Source organism: Mauremys reevesii, linkage group 10 (genome assembly GCF_016161935.1).
Source record: "Mauremys reevesii isolate NIE-2019 linkage group 10, ASM1616193v1, whole genome shotgun sequence".
In the NCBI taxonomy this organism is placed as follows: domain Eukaryota; kingdom Metazoa; phylum Chordata; order Testudines; family Geoemydidae; genus Mauremys; species Mauremys reevesii.
In genome coordinates, this window is record NC_052632.1 from 19411072 (window position 1) to 19426327 (window position 15256).

At 38.0% G+C, this 15256-nt stretch overlaps 2 protein-coding genes across 11 annotated transcripts in view; one reads left to right on the forward strand and one right to left on the reverse strand.

The window, feature by feature from the left end:
* Nucleotides 1-15256, forward strand: part of FAM227B (family with sequence similarity 227 member B) — a 203421-nt gene that overhangs the window by 87173 nt on the left and 100992 nt on the right. The window lies entirely within an intron of this gene.
* FGF7 (fibroblast growth factor 7) overlaps nt 1-15256 on the reverse strand; it is a 97472-nt gene that overhangs the window by 46882 nt on the left and 35334 nt on the right. The window contains exons 1-2 of one of the 4 annotated variants that reach the window (XM_039490440.1): nt 14454-14631; nt 13308-13520 (exon numbers count right to left, since the gene is read on the reverse strand). In XM_039490440.1, the coding sequence (XP_039346374.1) occupies nt 13308-13520; nt 14454-14493 (253 nt within the window). In that variant the 5' untranslated portion in view covers nt 14494-14631. Of the gene's footprint in view, nt 1-13307; nt 13899-14453; nt 14632-15256 lie in introns of those variants that run through there. The other 3 variants (XM_039490437.1, XM_039490438.1, XM_039490439.1) reach the window with 3 other exon arrangements.

Below are 15256 nucleotides of genomic sequence, written 5' to 3' on the forward strand. Positions count from 1 at the left end.
ACACACAGACAGTACTGTACACAGCCACTTAAATATTTAAATGTCAAATTTAAAAATTAGAATCAATGCACTGTTCTAAAATTGTTAGATTATTGGTGTAAACTCAATTCCCATTAGTTGTAGTTTTTGAGAACACTGCCTTATAATTAGAAATGTGTCATGCATGCAGTTCCAATGTATCAAGAATAAAAAGACAGACAAAGTTTGATCAGCTTCTTTTCAAAGTCTACAGCACCTCCCTGTGTCTATTAACACGTTTAAAAGCAAGCTAGATGTGGAAGAAATGGAAGTAAAGTGAGGCATATTTGTTAAAATTTCTTTTATGAAACAATATTTAAAAGCTCATGTAGGGGATTTTTTGTCATCCAAAAACTTAACTAGTCTGTTTACCGAAATGTACTGAGTTTGGATTAAACTGATGAGGGTAGGATAGTTGGTGATTGTTGCTGCCTCTGAAGCAAATATTCTTTTGGTTACAAGGGTTATGAAAGTGGGCACAATCCTTATTTACACTTATGATTACACATTGATTTATTAACACCCTGACTCTGATTTCCTTTGGATGATATTCTGCTTTAAAAAAATCATATAGCATGTTTTTTGTTAAACCAAATGTCCGAATCATGTTGTCATGCCAGCCTATTGTTTCAGCCTTAAGTGTCAAATTCCCAATATAGGATTATGCCTACTTAACCATCCCCATATTCTCTGAAAATCATAGCAGAGCTACTAAATTCAGTTAAAAATTGCTTATGCTTACAAATGTTAAAATAAGCTTAGACGGTCAAGTGAAAACCCAGATGCTTTCCCGCTTCCCATTCCCAAAGCAAAAGCTAGTTACAGCAAATTAAATCCAATCTAATAACCTTACCTAGACTGGTAAAAATGGGAGCCATATTTCACTGCCAGTGGTAGCAACCTGGGAAGCTGTCGTGTAGACAGAACTCAATTATTTTACCTGTCTTTTGGCTAGTCCTATTTAGCCTGCATGAGCACAGTGTATACTACAGCAGCTGCTATTGCTACCACAGGTGGACTGCACCAGTGGGTACTAGCATTGAATTACAGTTCCCATTATAGCCAGTTGAAATGCAAGCTGTGCTTACACAGACAGAAAATCATAATTTACAGAAATATCCACAAGAAAAAGTGAGAAGCTGAGATACTGTGTCAAATATCTGTATTATAATGCTGATCTGTAAACTAAATATAACATACTGAAAATGATATTAGCAAATACTTGCTAATACCATGTTATTCTCTACTATAATTTAATGACAATAATTTAAAATATTATTTCCCAAGATAAAAAGCTCTTCAGATGGGGTAAATTGGCATAGCTCCATTGATTTTAATGAGGCTAGGCAAACATACACTAGCTGAGCAGCTAGACAGTTATGTTTAGAATACCTGGTGTTCTGTTGATAAATCCTATGAATATTAGGTTAATTTAGTAAGCAGTACATGGGAGTTATGTGAACAAATCCCATTATAAATTCAACTTCGCCTTGTCCTTTGTTTCACAAGCTAAATGCATAACATGTCAATAAGGCATATTGATTGCATCAGTATTTTTACTGCCTCTGTGTATTATGCGTGCGGTTGTCAGCCACATCTGTGAATATCCATTTCCAGCTTTTCAACACCAATTGTTACACAAAACTTTTTCCATGCATACAAATGATGTAATGCGTTATGAAACTTGTAGTCTGACAATACAGCAGCTATAACTGTTAACCTCTCTTGTGCTCTTGCTGTATGAAACTCAATTTCACTGTTAACATTTAATTTTTTTCTAACTTACTGTACCCTAGTCAGTTCATATGACACTTCCATCAGCTCATATCCAGAAGTCAAAATGAACAATAAAGTCAACGGTTAATACAGACAGCTGAAGTTCAGCTCCCAAATATAGTCATAGATGGTCAATTATGCAAGACAGCAATGTTGCATGATAGGAAAGTAATGTTCTTTACTTGCCTAAATTAATTGTGCAGTGATGAGGAAAGTGTCCCATAGTACATTACTATGTGATACATCTTGAAACATGGAGAGTACATACTTACAGATGTCTGGGATATTACAGAACTCCAAGGTTAAAAATAAATCACACAGTACAATTTACTGAGTACTCAAAGACCCTACAAATCTAAAAATGTTACTTTCAACAATTCAAACAACACAGCTGGTTCAATGTGGCAAACAAGGAGATCCCATGCCTTCCAACAAAGACTATATTAGGAATCAAACTGACTACCAAAGTACTGTAATTTCGATATAGCAATCTGGAAAAATACTTATTGCACTGAGATACCAATTGAAACTGTATACTCCTCTGTCCAGATAGTAAATTATGCCTCATTAAGCTTTTTCCAGTTCCTGATTCAACATATGTCATTTTAGTAAAAGGTATTTACTACATATAACAATACTACTTTTATTATCAGCTTTTATAGGTCTTTTCATCCATAATCTCAAAGTTCTTTAAACCCCATTTTGCAGATGGAGAAACAGAGATAAAATGACTTGCCCACGATCACTGAATAAATAAGTTGCAAAAACTGGAATAGATGTTAGGCCTCCTGAGACCCAGTCCAGTGCCACTAGACCACATGTCCCTACAAAATGGAGAAGTGTCATTTAATTCCATGTATTTTCCTAGAAAAGGTGGGCTCAGTGCAGTAATGTGAGATGTTGAACCAAGATAACTTAACAGATTGTAAACATTGACAAATATGGCTAGGTTGAGAGGCGGCAAAGTAATTGATCCTTTTAAAAAAATAAATATATTCTTCAACTGCAACTGAAACTACACTGAGGAGTCATTAAAAACTCATCACTTGCTAAGGAGTTCAATATTAAGTACAGAAAGATTCAGTTATTACTGCAGTTACATGGTCAAGATATCTCTAGGATTTTGATTCTCCACAGCCTTGCTTCTTGTGTGGTCATTTACACTCGTGCAAAATGAGAACAAAGTGAGTGTAAGTGCTACTACCATTCTAATTTAGTAGTATTTTACACACACTTTGCACAGGTGTTAAGGACCATGCCATACATAAAACAGTGGAGATTCACACGCTAAATTCACAGGTTATGGCACAGATTTCTCCAGCCATCTGAAGAGCATGCAGCTCAAGTGTCATTAAGGGACCTTTATTGTCGTGGGGCTGCTAGGTACCAGTTGTCCCAGAACAAGTTTGAGCAGCGTGGAGTCTTGTCTCTTGCACCAGCTGCCAATGGATCCCAGAGAAAAGTTGGATGCAGGGGCACCCCAGCCATATCGGTTTTCAATTGGCTGTGCCCCCATTCACTGGCTGCCGGGGGGGGGGGGAGAGAGAGAGAGTGGCGGGGAGGGCAGTATTTAGTAGCAACCACTAGAGTGGTCCTTCTCCACTTGGGATTTTCTTAGGCAAGATAAATAGTCAAATGGCCAGATGTACTGGCTTTAGGTCCACTCACAGCTACAGGAGTGCTCTAGAGAGAAAATTGGGGTCTATATGACAGAGGTCCCAAATATTGCTATATATATGAAACACTTTCTCTGGTGTAATAAATGACAAGAGTGAGCATTAGAGTTCAAGTCTGAGGCAAACTCAAACTAGAGTTTATCTTGCTTTGAGCCCTGGATCTCAATTAAACCTTCAATGTTTGCAAAACTTTAACTGCAATGTGCACTCATGGATTTCCCATTTGGGTAGAGTATACATCTGAGTTTTTCATTAAAGCAGGCACATACCCATTGGGAACTATGAATTTTATCCATAGCTGTTGAGAGGAATATGCTAAGGGACTCTGAAATGCTGCCTTTGAAATATATCCTTTAAAGATAAACCTTCCCAATATTTAGATATCGAAATGAATCCTCACCAATCTTTTATACTATGTGTAAATTTAATAACAAAATAAAAACGTGTATCATCATACAATCAAATGAGCTAACATCTAATATTTTAAAGTTTAAAAAAATATAAACTATTTAAAACCATCATTACTATTTAAAATAATGCTGATTCCTATAGCAATTTCAGTATCCATAGATTAAAAAGATCCGTTTTTTAAATTTTGTTTTCTTTCAAAGGGGAAAATTGGAGGATACACAGAAGAAGGGGGTGAACTTTCATCAGGGATCATGGCTGGGCTGTAGTTTTGAAGCTGATGTATGCAGATTTAGTTTACATAGGACATTTTTAAAGGATAGGTTGTTCAGGCAAACTGGAGAATAGGAGTTACTTGCTCTTTAGAACAAATACCTTTAATTTTTCCTGTACCTTCATTAAAGCTAGTCAAAACTTTTCAAAGGAAAGAGTATTTATTAAAAAAAAATCTTTCTCAAAAATAATTTTTGTTAAATACTAACAATATGAATTTTTTTTGCCAGAAATGTTGTGCCTTATTTTTGTTGTCAAAAAGGTTATCAGAGATTATCAAAAATGTCATCAAAATGTTTTTTTTTAATTTACTAGCAAAGTTCTTGGGAAAAGAAATGGATTGCCATTTTGATAACCTGATAACCTGTAATGTATTCAATAGGTATTTTTAACATCAATACCATTTTTTAAAAAGTGAAAAAGTGGGTCAATTTTGAACACATCAAAATGAAAATCTCAAAATTTTGAAATCAGTTTGCAAAATTGTGTTTTCATTTTTGACCAGCTCTAACTTTATCATATGAAAGGCTCCAGATCTTACAGAAAAACTCTAGGTTGTTTGCCCAAAGTTCCAGAATCATACAACCATGTAAAAATAAAGATTTTTTTTTCATCCACACTAGCAATAATAAAATTTAATTCAAAGACGCTTCCGCTTTCCACTTCCTTCTGGAAGGAAGTACTTTACCCATTGATTTAAAGGAGAAACAACAATGTGTACATTTTTAGAAACATTTCAAGTTAAATTTTTAATTTTTTATAGGTAGACTGGTTCTGGAATTTGTTCATTAAGGCCTGGTCTACACTACGAGTTTATCTCGAATTTAGCAGCGTTAAATCGAATTAACCCTGCACCCGTCCACACAACGAAGCCCTTTACTTTGATATAAAGGACTCTTAAAATCAATTTCTGTACTCCTCCCTGATGAGGGGAGTAGCGCTGAAATCGACATTGCCATTTCGAATTAGGGTTAGTGTGGCCGCAATTCGACGGTATTGGCCTCCAGGAGCTATCCCACAGTGCACCATTGTGACTGCTCTGGACAGCAATCTGAACTCGGATGCACTAGCCAGGTAGACAGGAAAAGCCCAGCGAACTTTTGAATTTTATTTCCTGTTTGCCCAGCGTGGAGCGCTGATCAGCACAGGTGACCATGCAGTCCCAGAATAAAAAAAGAGCTCCAGCATGGACCGTACGGGAGATACTGAATCTGATCTCTGTATGGGGAGATGAATCTGTTCGATCAGAACTCTGTTCCAATAGACAAAATGCCAAAACATTTGAAAAAACCTCCAAGGCCATGATGGACAGAGGCCACAACAGGGACTCAACACAGTGCTGCGTGAAATTTAAGGAGCTGAGACAAGCGTACCAGAAAGCCAAAGAATCAAATGGACGCTCACGGAGGGAGGGGCGACTGATGACTGTAGCTATCCCACAGTTCCAACACTCTCTGAAAACCATTTGAATTCTGGGCTGAGCTCCCAAAGCCTGAAAGGTCAAAAACATTGTCGCGGGTGGTTCAGGGTATATATTGTCAGCCCCCTTCCCCCCCAGCCCCCCGTGAAAGCAAAGGGGGGTTGGGGGGGACTTTTTTCAATGTCACCGTATGTCTACTGGATGCTGCTGGCAGATGCGGTGCTGCAGCACTACACAGCAGCATCCTCTTGCCTTGCCTTGCGGACGGCAGATGGTACAGTAGGACTGGTATCCGTTGTCATCGTCCCGTGGGTGCTCCTGGCCAGCCACGGTGAGGTCGGCCGGGAGCGCCTGGGCAAAAAGTTTTGTCTAATGGAGATTCAGTCCTGCCTGGAATATCATGCCAGCTGGAGGCTTCTGCCTCAGGCTGCTCTCTCAGTCAGCAGCACCGCGTGGTCACGCCTACCCTAGCCTACTCCTTGCTACCAGGGCTCACAATCAGATACTTAGACCTCTACATTTTGCTGCAAATAAAAAAATTAAGCTGCCGTTTAGAACTGTCCCCCAACATACATATCCTGGGACATTTTGTATTTTACCAGTGTCAACCAAAGGCCCATACACAAATGGAGATTCAGTCCTGCCTGTGCTTCTATCCTAGTGCTTATCACAGATTCCCATTTTCAGCTATAGGCTGAGCAAGTGCTGAATGGTGGTTCACTCTACTTTGCTGTAAGCCAACTGCCCTCCCCTCCCCCCTTTGATTTCTGCTTGCAGAGGCAATAAAGTCAGCATTCTTTATTACTTCATCACACAAATGAGGGATAACTGCCACGGTAGCCCAGGAGAGGTGGGGGAGGAGGGATGCAACAGGTGGGGTTGTTGCAAGGGCACCCCCTAGAATGGCATGCAGCTCATCATTTCTGCGGGATGTCTGGGGCTCTGACCCGGAGCGGCCGTTTGCCTCTCTGGTTCTTTAGTAGGCTTGCCTGATATTCTAGACAGGACTGACTCTCCATTAGACAAAACTTAAAGAAGAGAATGACCTGGGGAGTCATTCCCATTTTTGTCCAAGCGCCCCTGACCGACCTCACCGAGGCCGGCCAGGAACACCCATGACAACAGCAGACAGTACAGTATGACGGGTAACTGTCTTTGCTAACTTGCAAAGGCAAGGGGATTCTGCTGTGTAGCACTGCAGTACCATGTCTGTCAGCAGCATTCAGTAGACATGCGGTGACAGTGAAAAAAGGCTGAACGGGCTCCATGGTTGCCGTGCTATGGCATCTGCCCGGGCAATCCAGGGAAAAGGGTGTGAAATGATTGTCTGCCGTTGCTTTCACGGAGGGAGGATTGACTGACGATATTTACCCATAACCACCCACGACAAATTTTTGGCCCCATCAGGCATTGGGATCTCAACCCAGAATTCCAATGGGCGGGGGAGACTGTGGGAACTATGGGATAGCTACCCACAGTGCAACGCTCCGGAAGTTGATGCTAGCCTCGGTACATGGACGCACACTGCCGAATTAATATGCTTAGTGTGGCCGCATGCACTCGACTTTATACAATCTGTTTCCAAAAATCTATTTCTGTACAATCGGAATAATCCCATAGTGTAGACATACCCTAAGAGAGATTGTAAACTCTCCCTAGTGGAACAGATACAATCTCCTCCACTTTCAAGTATGTTTTAAGGTGAGACAGGATATGATGGAGTGCAAAACTCTTAACCTCGTACTCAAAATAGTGAGCAGTTTGGCTCAATATGACTTATGTGAATAAGCATTTGCCAGTGAGAACAGGTAGTTCAAAATCTGATCTAGATTAAGGATAAAATGACCTGGCAATTATGGTGTTTTCTGGTTGTTGTTGTTTCCTTAGATACAGTCATTCTATTTTTATACTTTGGATTATAATCTATGCCTTTTCTATACTAAATCTGGGATATGTCTACAGATTAGCAGGAGATATTACAAGATGGTTCAGCCTTGTGTGTCTTTTGTATCACATTTGCTGGAACCCAATTAAACCTGAGTTTCCATTCTTGGCATTGCATACCACATCCAGTTTATATAGTTTTATTTTATTGTCTGGCTATACCGAAAGAAGGACAGGAGACATTTGACATGGGTTTAATCAGGCCTCAACTTTATTATTAGATATCTGGGACTACCCAGCAGATAAAAGTGTACAGTGCAGGTAACACTGTGTTTGTTCTGTAATTACGTGGGGGCTTTTTATCAGCTCCCCCTCTTTTTTTCCATCCAGGTCCTCCAGCAAATCCATTGCTGGAACCTCACCATCCACCACCCCTTGTCGGAAGGTTAAGGTGGGCTATAAAAATGGGGGGTTGGCTCCTTACTGTACCAATCATAGGACTCCCCAACCGCCCCCATTCGTTCCTTTAGCGAACATGTCTTTTTAAGTCCTTTTTCAAGCCATTTATGTGGTCACTGTACACTTTTCCTATGGAGCACCTGCACTGGACCTCTGCCTTACACTTAAATAATGAGTTGCGACATACAGCCTACCACCCTTCAAGCCATGGATGAACAGAGCCCTTCTTGAACCTGCTGTGGGGAAGCCAAAAAAACCCCCAACTGTACCCAAGCCAATATGGTGGTAAGGGAAAAATTTCTTCCCAGCTCCCCTAAAAAAGAGGCGGCTAGTGTAATGCCCACAGCAGGTCTTGACCAAATCTGGTATTTTACCACCTAAAGGGGAGGAAGGGTGGGTCCTGCTTCAGACTGCTCTGTGTAAAAGGGAGGCTTCACGTGCAGAGCTGCCCATTTTAAACCTTGCATTCCTAGGGGATGAGTCAGCGACCATGCTGACCCTTTTCAGCAGTTTTCATCTCCTCCATAAAGCACTGTTCCCTTCATTCGGCCAGCCAGCCAAACACCCCACCCCTGCCTAAAGGTGCAGGGCATTTGTGTTAACAGTGAAATCATGTTGGTTTTTTGTGCGTGTGGGTATACAGTGTGTAGCAGTTTCGTCCATTCTAGATTAAATTTGTTAATTTTCAATGTGGTGGGGTTTAGAGTTGGACGAAGTGAGGTTTCAGGTTTGAGGTTCAATATGGGCTAGAGTTTAGGTTTGATTAATGATGCTGAATCTTGTGTAATATTCTTATAAGATTTTGTCCAAAACAGTAGAAGTCTCACAAGGCTCAGTTTTTGTGTGACATTTCTGCTTTTTTGTGCTAAGATCTCATTAGAACCTCATTTCTTGTAGGAATTTTGGTCTCATCCAAAACAGAATGGGGGTTGGGGAGAAGGTACTTTCTGGTTTGAGAGGTGGCTTGATACTGGAAATTCACATCTAAAAACTCTCACTTTTTTAAATGGTTATGATTCAAGATTCTGGGGAGGCTTTTGCAATAGTTAAGAAGCCATTTGTCCTTAGAATGAAACTTCAAGACCAACAGAGCATGTAAATTCCTAGAGTGTCATTCAGTCCTAGTTGTAAATCCTTTCAGATGGAAGTCAAAAACAGAGCTTATTTTGACTCAATTTTGCACAAAAACTAATAAATCTGCAAGACTTCCATAATTAGAATTGAAATGATGGGAAGATCAAGCAGTAATAAGGGGAAGCTAAATTTATTTCAAAAGGTAGCACTTGATCACTAAGAGATCTATCTGTCACCTCTCTGCTCCACTTGCTTGGTCTCATTCTATTACTGAGACAGGAATGCTTCCTCAGTGTGTATTTCATGTGCCAGTTTGTCTCTGAAATTAATTGAGAGAAATGTTTGACTGTTGACTAGGAGAAGCAAACTTGGGCAAAGTACAGTAAATGGGTGTTGAAAGCAAAATTGAAATTAAATATTCAGAAGGGCTGAGGCTTCTGCCTCACATCTGTCTCTTGGTGATTATTTTAGTGTTTTAGTGAGAGGCTCTTGGCTCTTACTCTGCACTTCAACTTTGAGCCTGAAGAGTATGGTTATTTCTGTCAGATGCGGAATGATTTCCTTTGCCTAGTGGTGGGGCGTATGCTATCTTATGATTGACCAAATTTACTCTGTAGTTTTCAGCTGTATGGCCAAGAGATGGGTCTCTGCCACCAGATACAGATGTTTGATACAGAAGGTCTTGTTCCAAGGGGAAAAAAAACCCAAATGATTCACAATATTTCAATAACTATTCATTTTTAAATATTTATTTGAAGTTCTCCTTACTGAAATGTGTGTGTGCAATAAACATTCTTCTTATGCCTACAGGGATCATCATTGATCTGGCTCAGAATTCAGCAATTTGCTTTGCTAGCACAGAAAGTGTGAAGATTAGGTTAGATTTTTGGGGATGTGCTATTTCTTGGACTCAGCCAAGCTGGCTAAATTGTTACAATAAGTATTTGTAACAAATTAACTTTGAATTATGAGAAATGAATTTGAGATTAATATTAAGGAGTTACTTCAATATGTTATCATGTAGCAACAATCAACTAATACAATTGTACATCAAAGTCTGCTTGATGAATGTGTTCTATTTCTCTGTTTTTCATAGAGCCACATTATTGTGAGCACATTCTATATGTTAGGAGAAGTTTGATGTGCAAAGAATCAAATATTAGATTTGACCCTGTTTTTATTACTTATTGACTCCTCACGGTCATTGATTTTTATTCTTTGGTACCTCAGATCCATAATCTTGATTAATGTGAAAACCACCATGTATTTCGTCCTTCTCAAGTTGCCAATGCAACATGATGGTATGTCATCCTTGAAAGATTTCTAGTTGTGAGGAAGCTTTGCCTATTGTCCATGCTGTACAATACATATATGGTATATGGATAAAGTGTTGATTTCTGTCTGCAAGACTGTCAATCTGGCATCTTTCATTAACACTTACAATACATTAACACTTAAATATTTACAATAAGATTTCCCTACTTGAATCTGAGTTTATCGCATGCTTCTGATAATAAACCAGCAGATAGAGGGGTGCTGGGTTCCTCTTCTACATCTGTGGCTTTATGACAGGATCTAGCTTAGATTCTCTCCTACATTCAGGATACAGGAAACCACAGTGTTTTTACATCAGCATTTCCATTTCTTATGGGAGAAAGTTGGGGTTTCCTCTTTCAAATGTAGAGAATCCTCTAAATATTTTTGCATTGTTCTCAGATTATACAGTGGGGCTGGCAGCATAGAATATGAAGACATTTTTCAGAGCAGCAACTGAATCATTGACAGCCACAGAAGCTGGTTGACTCTGATGTAACTCTTCTGGGGTATCATCCATGCAGAGAAAATGAATGGTCTGGTTTACCACTTCCAGCACTGAGCATTGCAAACTAATGAGTCACCTAACAGAAATGATTGAAGTTTACACACGTGGATTTGTCCATTTAGGTAATAGATATAATTGTAAAGACAAGTTAGGTAAAAATAAGAGGTGTTGGAGTTTACTGCTGTAAAAATAACATTTGGCTGGGGAAAGCAAATTAGTCCAATCTTGTTCTTATCTGAACACAGACTGGAAATGTGTTTAGTATATGGCCATAAACACACCTTCAGAAAGATTTCTTTCATGTTCATTTGCACTGAGGGTATGCCCCCCCACACAAAAAAACCCCAAAGTGTAGGCATCTGAATTAAATCAAGAGGAAATAAGGTGAGTTTCTTCTGATTTATATTTTGATTTGATAATACACAGGAGGTCCTCTGAAAATACTACCCTGTTACCATTGCTAAATTGATTTCTTCCATGCCCTCTATCTGTGTATTGTTTTCTCTATTCTCTTATCCAACAAAAGCACTAAAGTAATTATTTCCTAGTATGTGCAGTAGATGAAGTACAGCAAGCAGATTACATTTAATATGCTGAGATACCTCCCGCCTTTCTGTGCATAAAATTACATGTGGCAGAGACATCTCCTTATCACATACCTGATTTAGTAGATAAAGTATTGAGGATTTTGTTGCCAAAAAAACTCAAACTTTGAGGCAAATATGCTACATTTAACTAAAAACCTAGGTAGTAGTAATTGAATCCTAAAATAAACACTTATTAAAATCATTAATATGCAGCAAAAACATGGAATCACAGATTAAGAGCCTTTACTTGAATTTGGAATAATGTTAAATTATGAACCAACACATTGGTTAAAGAGCATGGTATAATGAAAAGCAAATTTTCATAATTATTCGGCAACATGTGATGCTATAAACTCATCTAGAGAGACACTATAGCAGTAATAAACAGATAAAATATGATTGTAGTACGCATTAGTGTTGCAAAAAAAAATCAGAAGACTGTTTTTATGTAGGAACATTTAGGATGAAATCCTGGCCTGATTGAAGTCAGGGTGCCAGGATTTCACTTGTAGATATAGTTCTGTGGTCTTTACTCTGGCAGTGTCCCACTGGAAGTCAATGAGAGGTTGCCTGAGTAAGAACCAACTAAAAAAATCGCTGGATTTGGCCCGTAGCCAATAAACTGATGTTTTACATTTCCCAAGCCATATGGTTATATATGATGTAATAGAGTGTAGAAAAAAAGGAGACTGATATTAAAAACAAATTTTAAAAGAAACAGTAAAAATTATGAAGAGAACTTTGAGTTATGTAAGATTCCTGATGCTAGTTATAATCATGAAGTAAATATGATGCAGCACAGTACTTGAAAAGAATAAGAATTTGTTTGGGGGAAAAAAATAAATTTTCAACTGAAAAATTACTAATATTACCATCTCTCACACATTGATTTTTTTTTCTGTTTTATAATACTTCCTAAATTATATGGAAAATAATAGAATACCATTTAAAAGCATCACAGGACAGAAATTTATTGTTTAATAAACACTGTTCACTAGACCAACATATACCTCTGACACTTTAAAGCAATAATAATTTTGTACTTATTCTCATTTTAAGTGCTACAATATATAATTCTCTGTATTTTTCTTCTGTCTTAAATAAATTATGCACCAATTTTCTTGAAGTAGATGTGGTATTTGCCTAAATTTACAATTCTGTACACAAATTGTCAAATGGGTAAAATCAGTGCATGCAAACATAATATCCTAAAATAGTTGTATATGAAAATCATTTTAAATATTGATCTAGGTGGATCAGGATTACTATCAAACATGCTTAGTCCATGCTAAAAATATATGTAGTATAATTTTACATGTCCACCCTTTCTGGATGATTGATCTTTTTGGAAGTGAGAGAGAATATTTTTTCATTATCCTAGTAATAATGAGCTGTAGAAGCAATAATAGGTTTTATTCCTAGCCTGGCAAATTGTGCAAATGGTTTTGCAAGGCAATTTTCATAATACTTTCCCTTGAATTTTCTAATATTGAATATATTTTAATTGTTCAATCAAACATACTGAGCTTGAAGGTTGTTTGCATCCCCTACCTAAATGTGGTTTAACGTTTCATAAGTATTTTATGGGCATAGAGTTTGTGGTTGTATATTTTCAGATGTACAACCTTAATTCACTTGTTAAAATAGGCTCTCTGTTTGCTAATAGTTACCAGCTGTAACTAATACATTAGATCTACAACATACTGGTAACGCATTATTTAAAGTGACGCATTTCAAAATCAATACCAAATGTCCTGTTGTATGATTAATTGGGAAACATGTCTAATAGAATGGTTATAGCGCTGTACAAAATTATTGTGAAAGCATCATAAATGAAGGGATAAAAAGCCAACAATGCATAAATTTTAAAATCTTTCAGTACAAATTTCAAAAGCAGAGACATTACTTACTGTAGTTGTTGTTTGCTTCTCGTGTCCCTTTTATTTTGCCTCGTTTATCAATCCTCATGTACCACTGAGTTCGACAGAAAAGTCTTCTCACTCTTACATCCCCCCCTTCCATATAATCATAGCTTCTGGTATGTCGCTCAGGGCTGGAACAGTTCACATTTGTAGCCATTTGCTCTGGAGTCATGTCATTGCAAGCTAAAGATATAGTGCCCACTAGAAAGATAATGTAAAAATATGATCTGTAGAGCAAAGTTGGCAGGATCCATGTCAGTATCCATTTGTGCATTATAGTGCGGTGTTCTGGGTGTTCATGAACAACATAATGAAAATTAAATCTCAAGTAGATCGTTGCTCCTAGGTCATTGACCTGCCTTCTGTCTTTACAGCGAGTTGTAGATTGATTTAATTGAGATTGCTTCCTCTTCCAGAATTCTGATCCTTACTCCTTAATAGTTACTGATGTTGAAACAGGATAGCTCCTTAAATATCTTTTCAGTCAGGATATCCTTTAAAGAAACAGGTTATAATAACCTTGGCTGTCATGACCTTCTGTACTACTTGAATTTGCTGCTTGCACTGAAAGTAAAAGATCTATGAGAAAAGTGTCATGGATAAATTTTATGGTCAATTGTTGCATGTATGTGACTATAATATATGCTGCATGAATATCGTAGCATAGCAAAAAATCTTCTAACTTTATACAGTGACTTAACTTCTTTAAAAAAACATACACGAGCGCACACACAACAAGCTCTTGACAGCAGCACACATTTAAACTATGTACAATTCCTTGTGTAGCTCAGTAATAAGTCTTTCAAATAAGCTGTTGATTCAGCTGAGCTACAAAACTCATACATGGTAAAATGCTATTGCATCTCTTACATTTCATTACTTCATGCCTATACCTTTACAGTTAGCCACATTCTTCCTAAAGGGCTGTCTGTACTTCTCTAGTTTAAATGTCAGGACAAACCAGATATTCGTGGGACTGTATTTTTATACATACATAGTTCAGTTACTTGTAGATTATTTTTTTTAAAGAAAATGTCAAGAAGCTTATTTCTAACCTACATCAATCAAGAAAATAGGAAAAGTCATTAGTGGTTAGAACGCCAAGAGCATTCTTTTAAAGGACCGATAACTTACTTGTTCCTGTTGATAACAGCTGGATACACAAGTATTCCATTTCTGTTGTCTGCCTTTTGCAACATGAGACTCTCTACTGTAGCTACAAACTTTCTCAGCTCAGAAAGACTTCAGCAGAATTATAATTGTTTCCATAAATCAACACGCAAGAGTGGTGGTGTGTGTATGCGCTTGTGCGTGCGCGTGCGTGTGTGTCTTGAGCCTGTTGTTCAGTCCTTTTCGATAAATACCTTTGCTGACCTCACTTGGAAGCAATTAGAATTTAACCAGTCAGCTGTCAGTTGAATGCATGAACAAAAATAAAAGAAGACTTATGTTGTGTAGTGTCCAATGGTCATCAGAGGGAGCTATAAACATAGTTTATGCTTTAAATCTCCAAGTATGTACCTACTTTCCAGAAACAGATTTCTGTGATCACTGGATAAAATTACTTTTCATGTCAGTTAAAGCGTTTCTGTTCTTTGATTTAGTTCACTATTCCCTTTTCCTTAGGAACAAAAACACACACACCTCATTTCTCCTCCAAATCTTTTACACAGATTGATGGGTACATACTTTGCTTACTATCCTTCCCTTTAGATATCTGAAATACCCAAGTGTATTACTTAGTGTGGGTGGTAGGCATGGTGTCTATTATGGACTGTGTATCATGTTTTAGTATTGTAGACTAGTAAATGAGGAACAATTGCATACAAAATCCAGAGGGTTCTTATTTAAATGGCTGTTATGGACAAACCACAATGTATGTTCTAAACATTGCGTTCAGTCTAGACCTTTTTTCTGCATCCCAAGAAAAATATAAT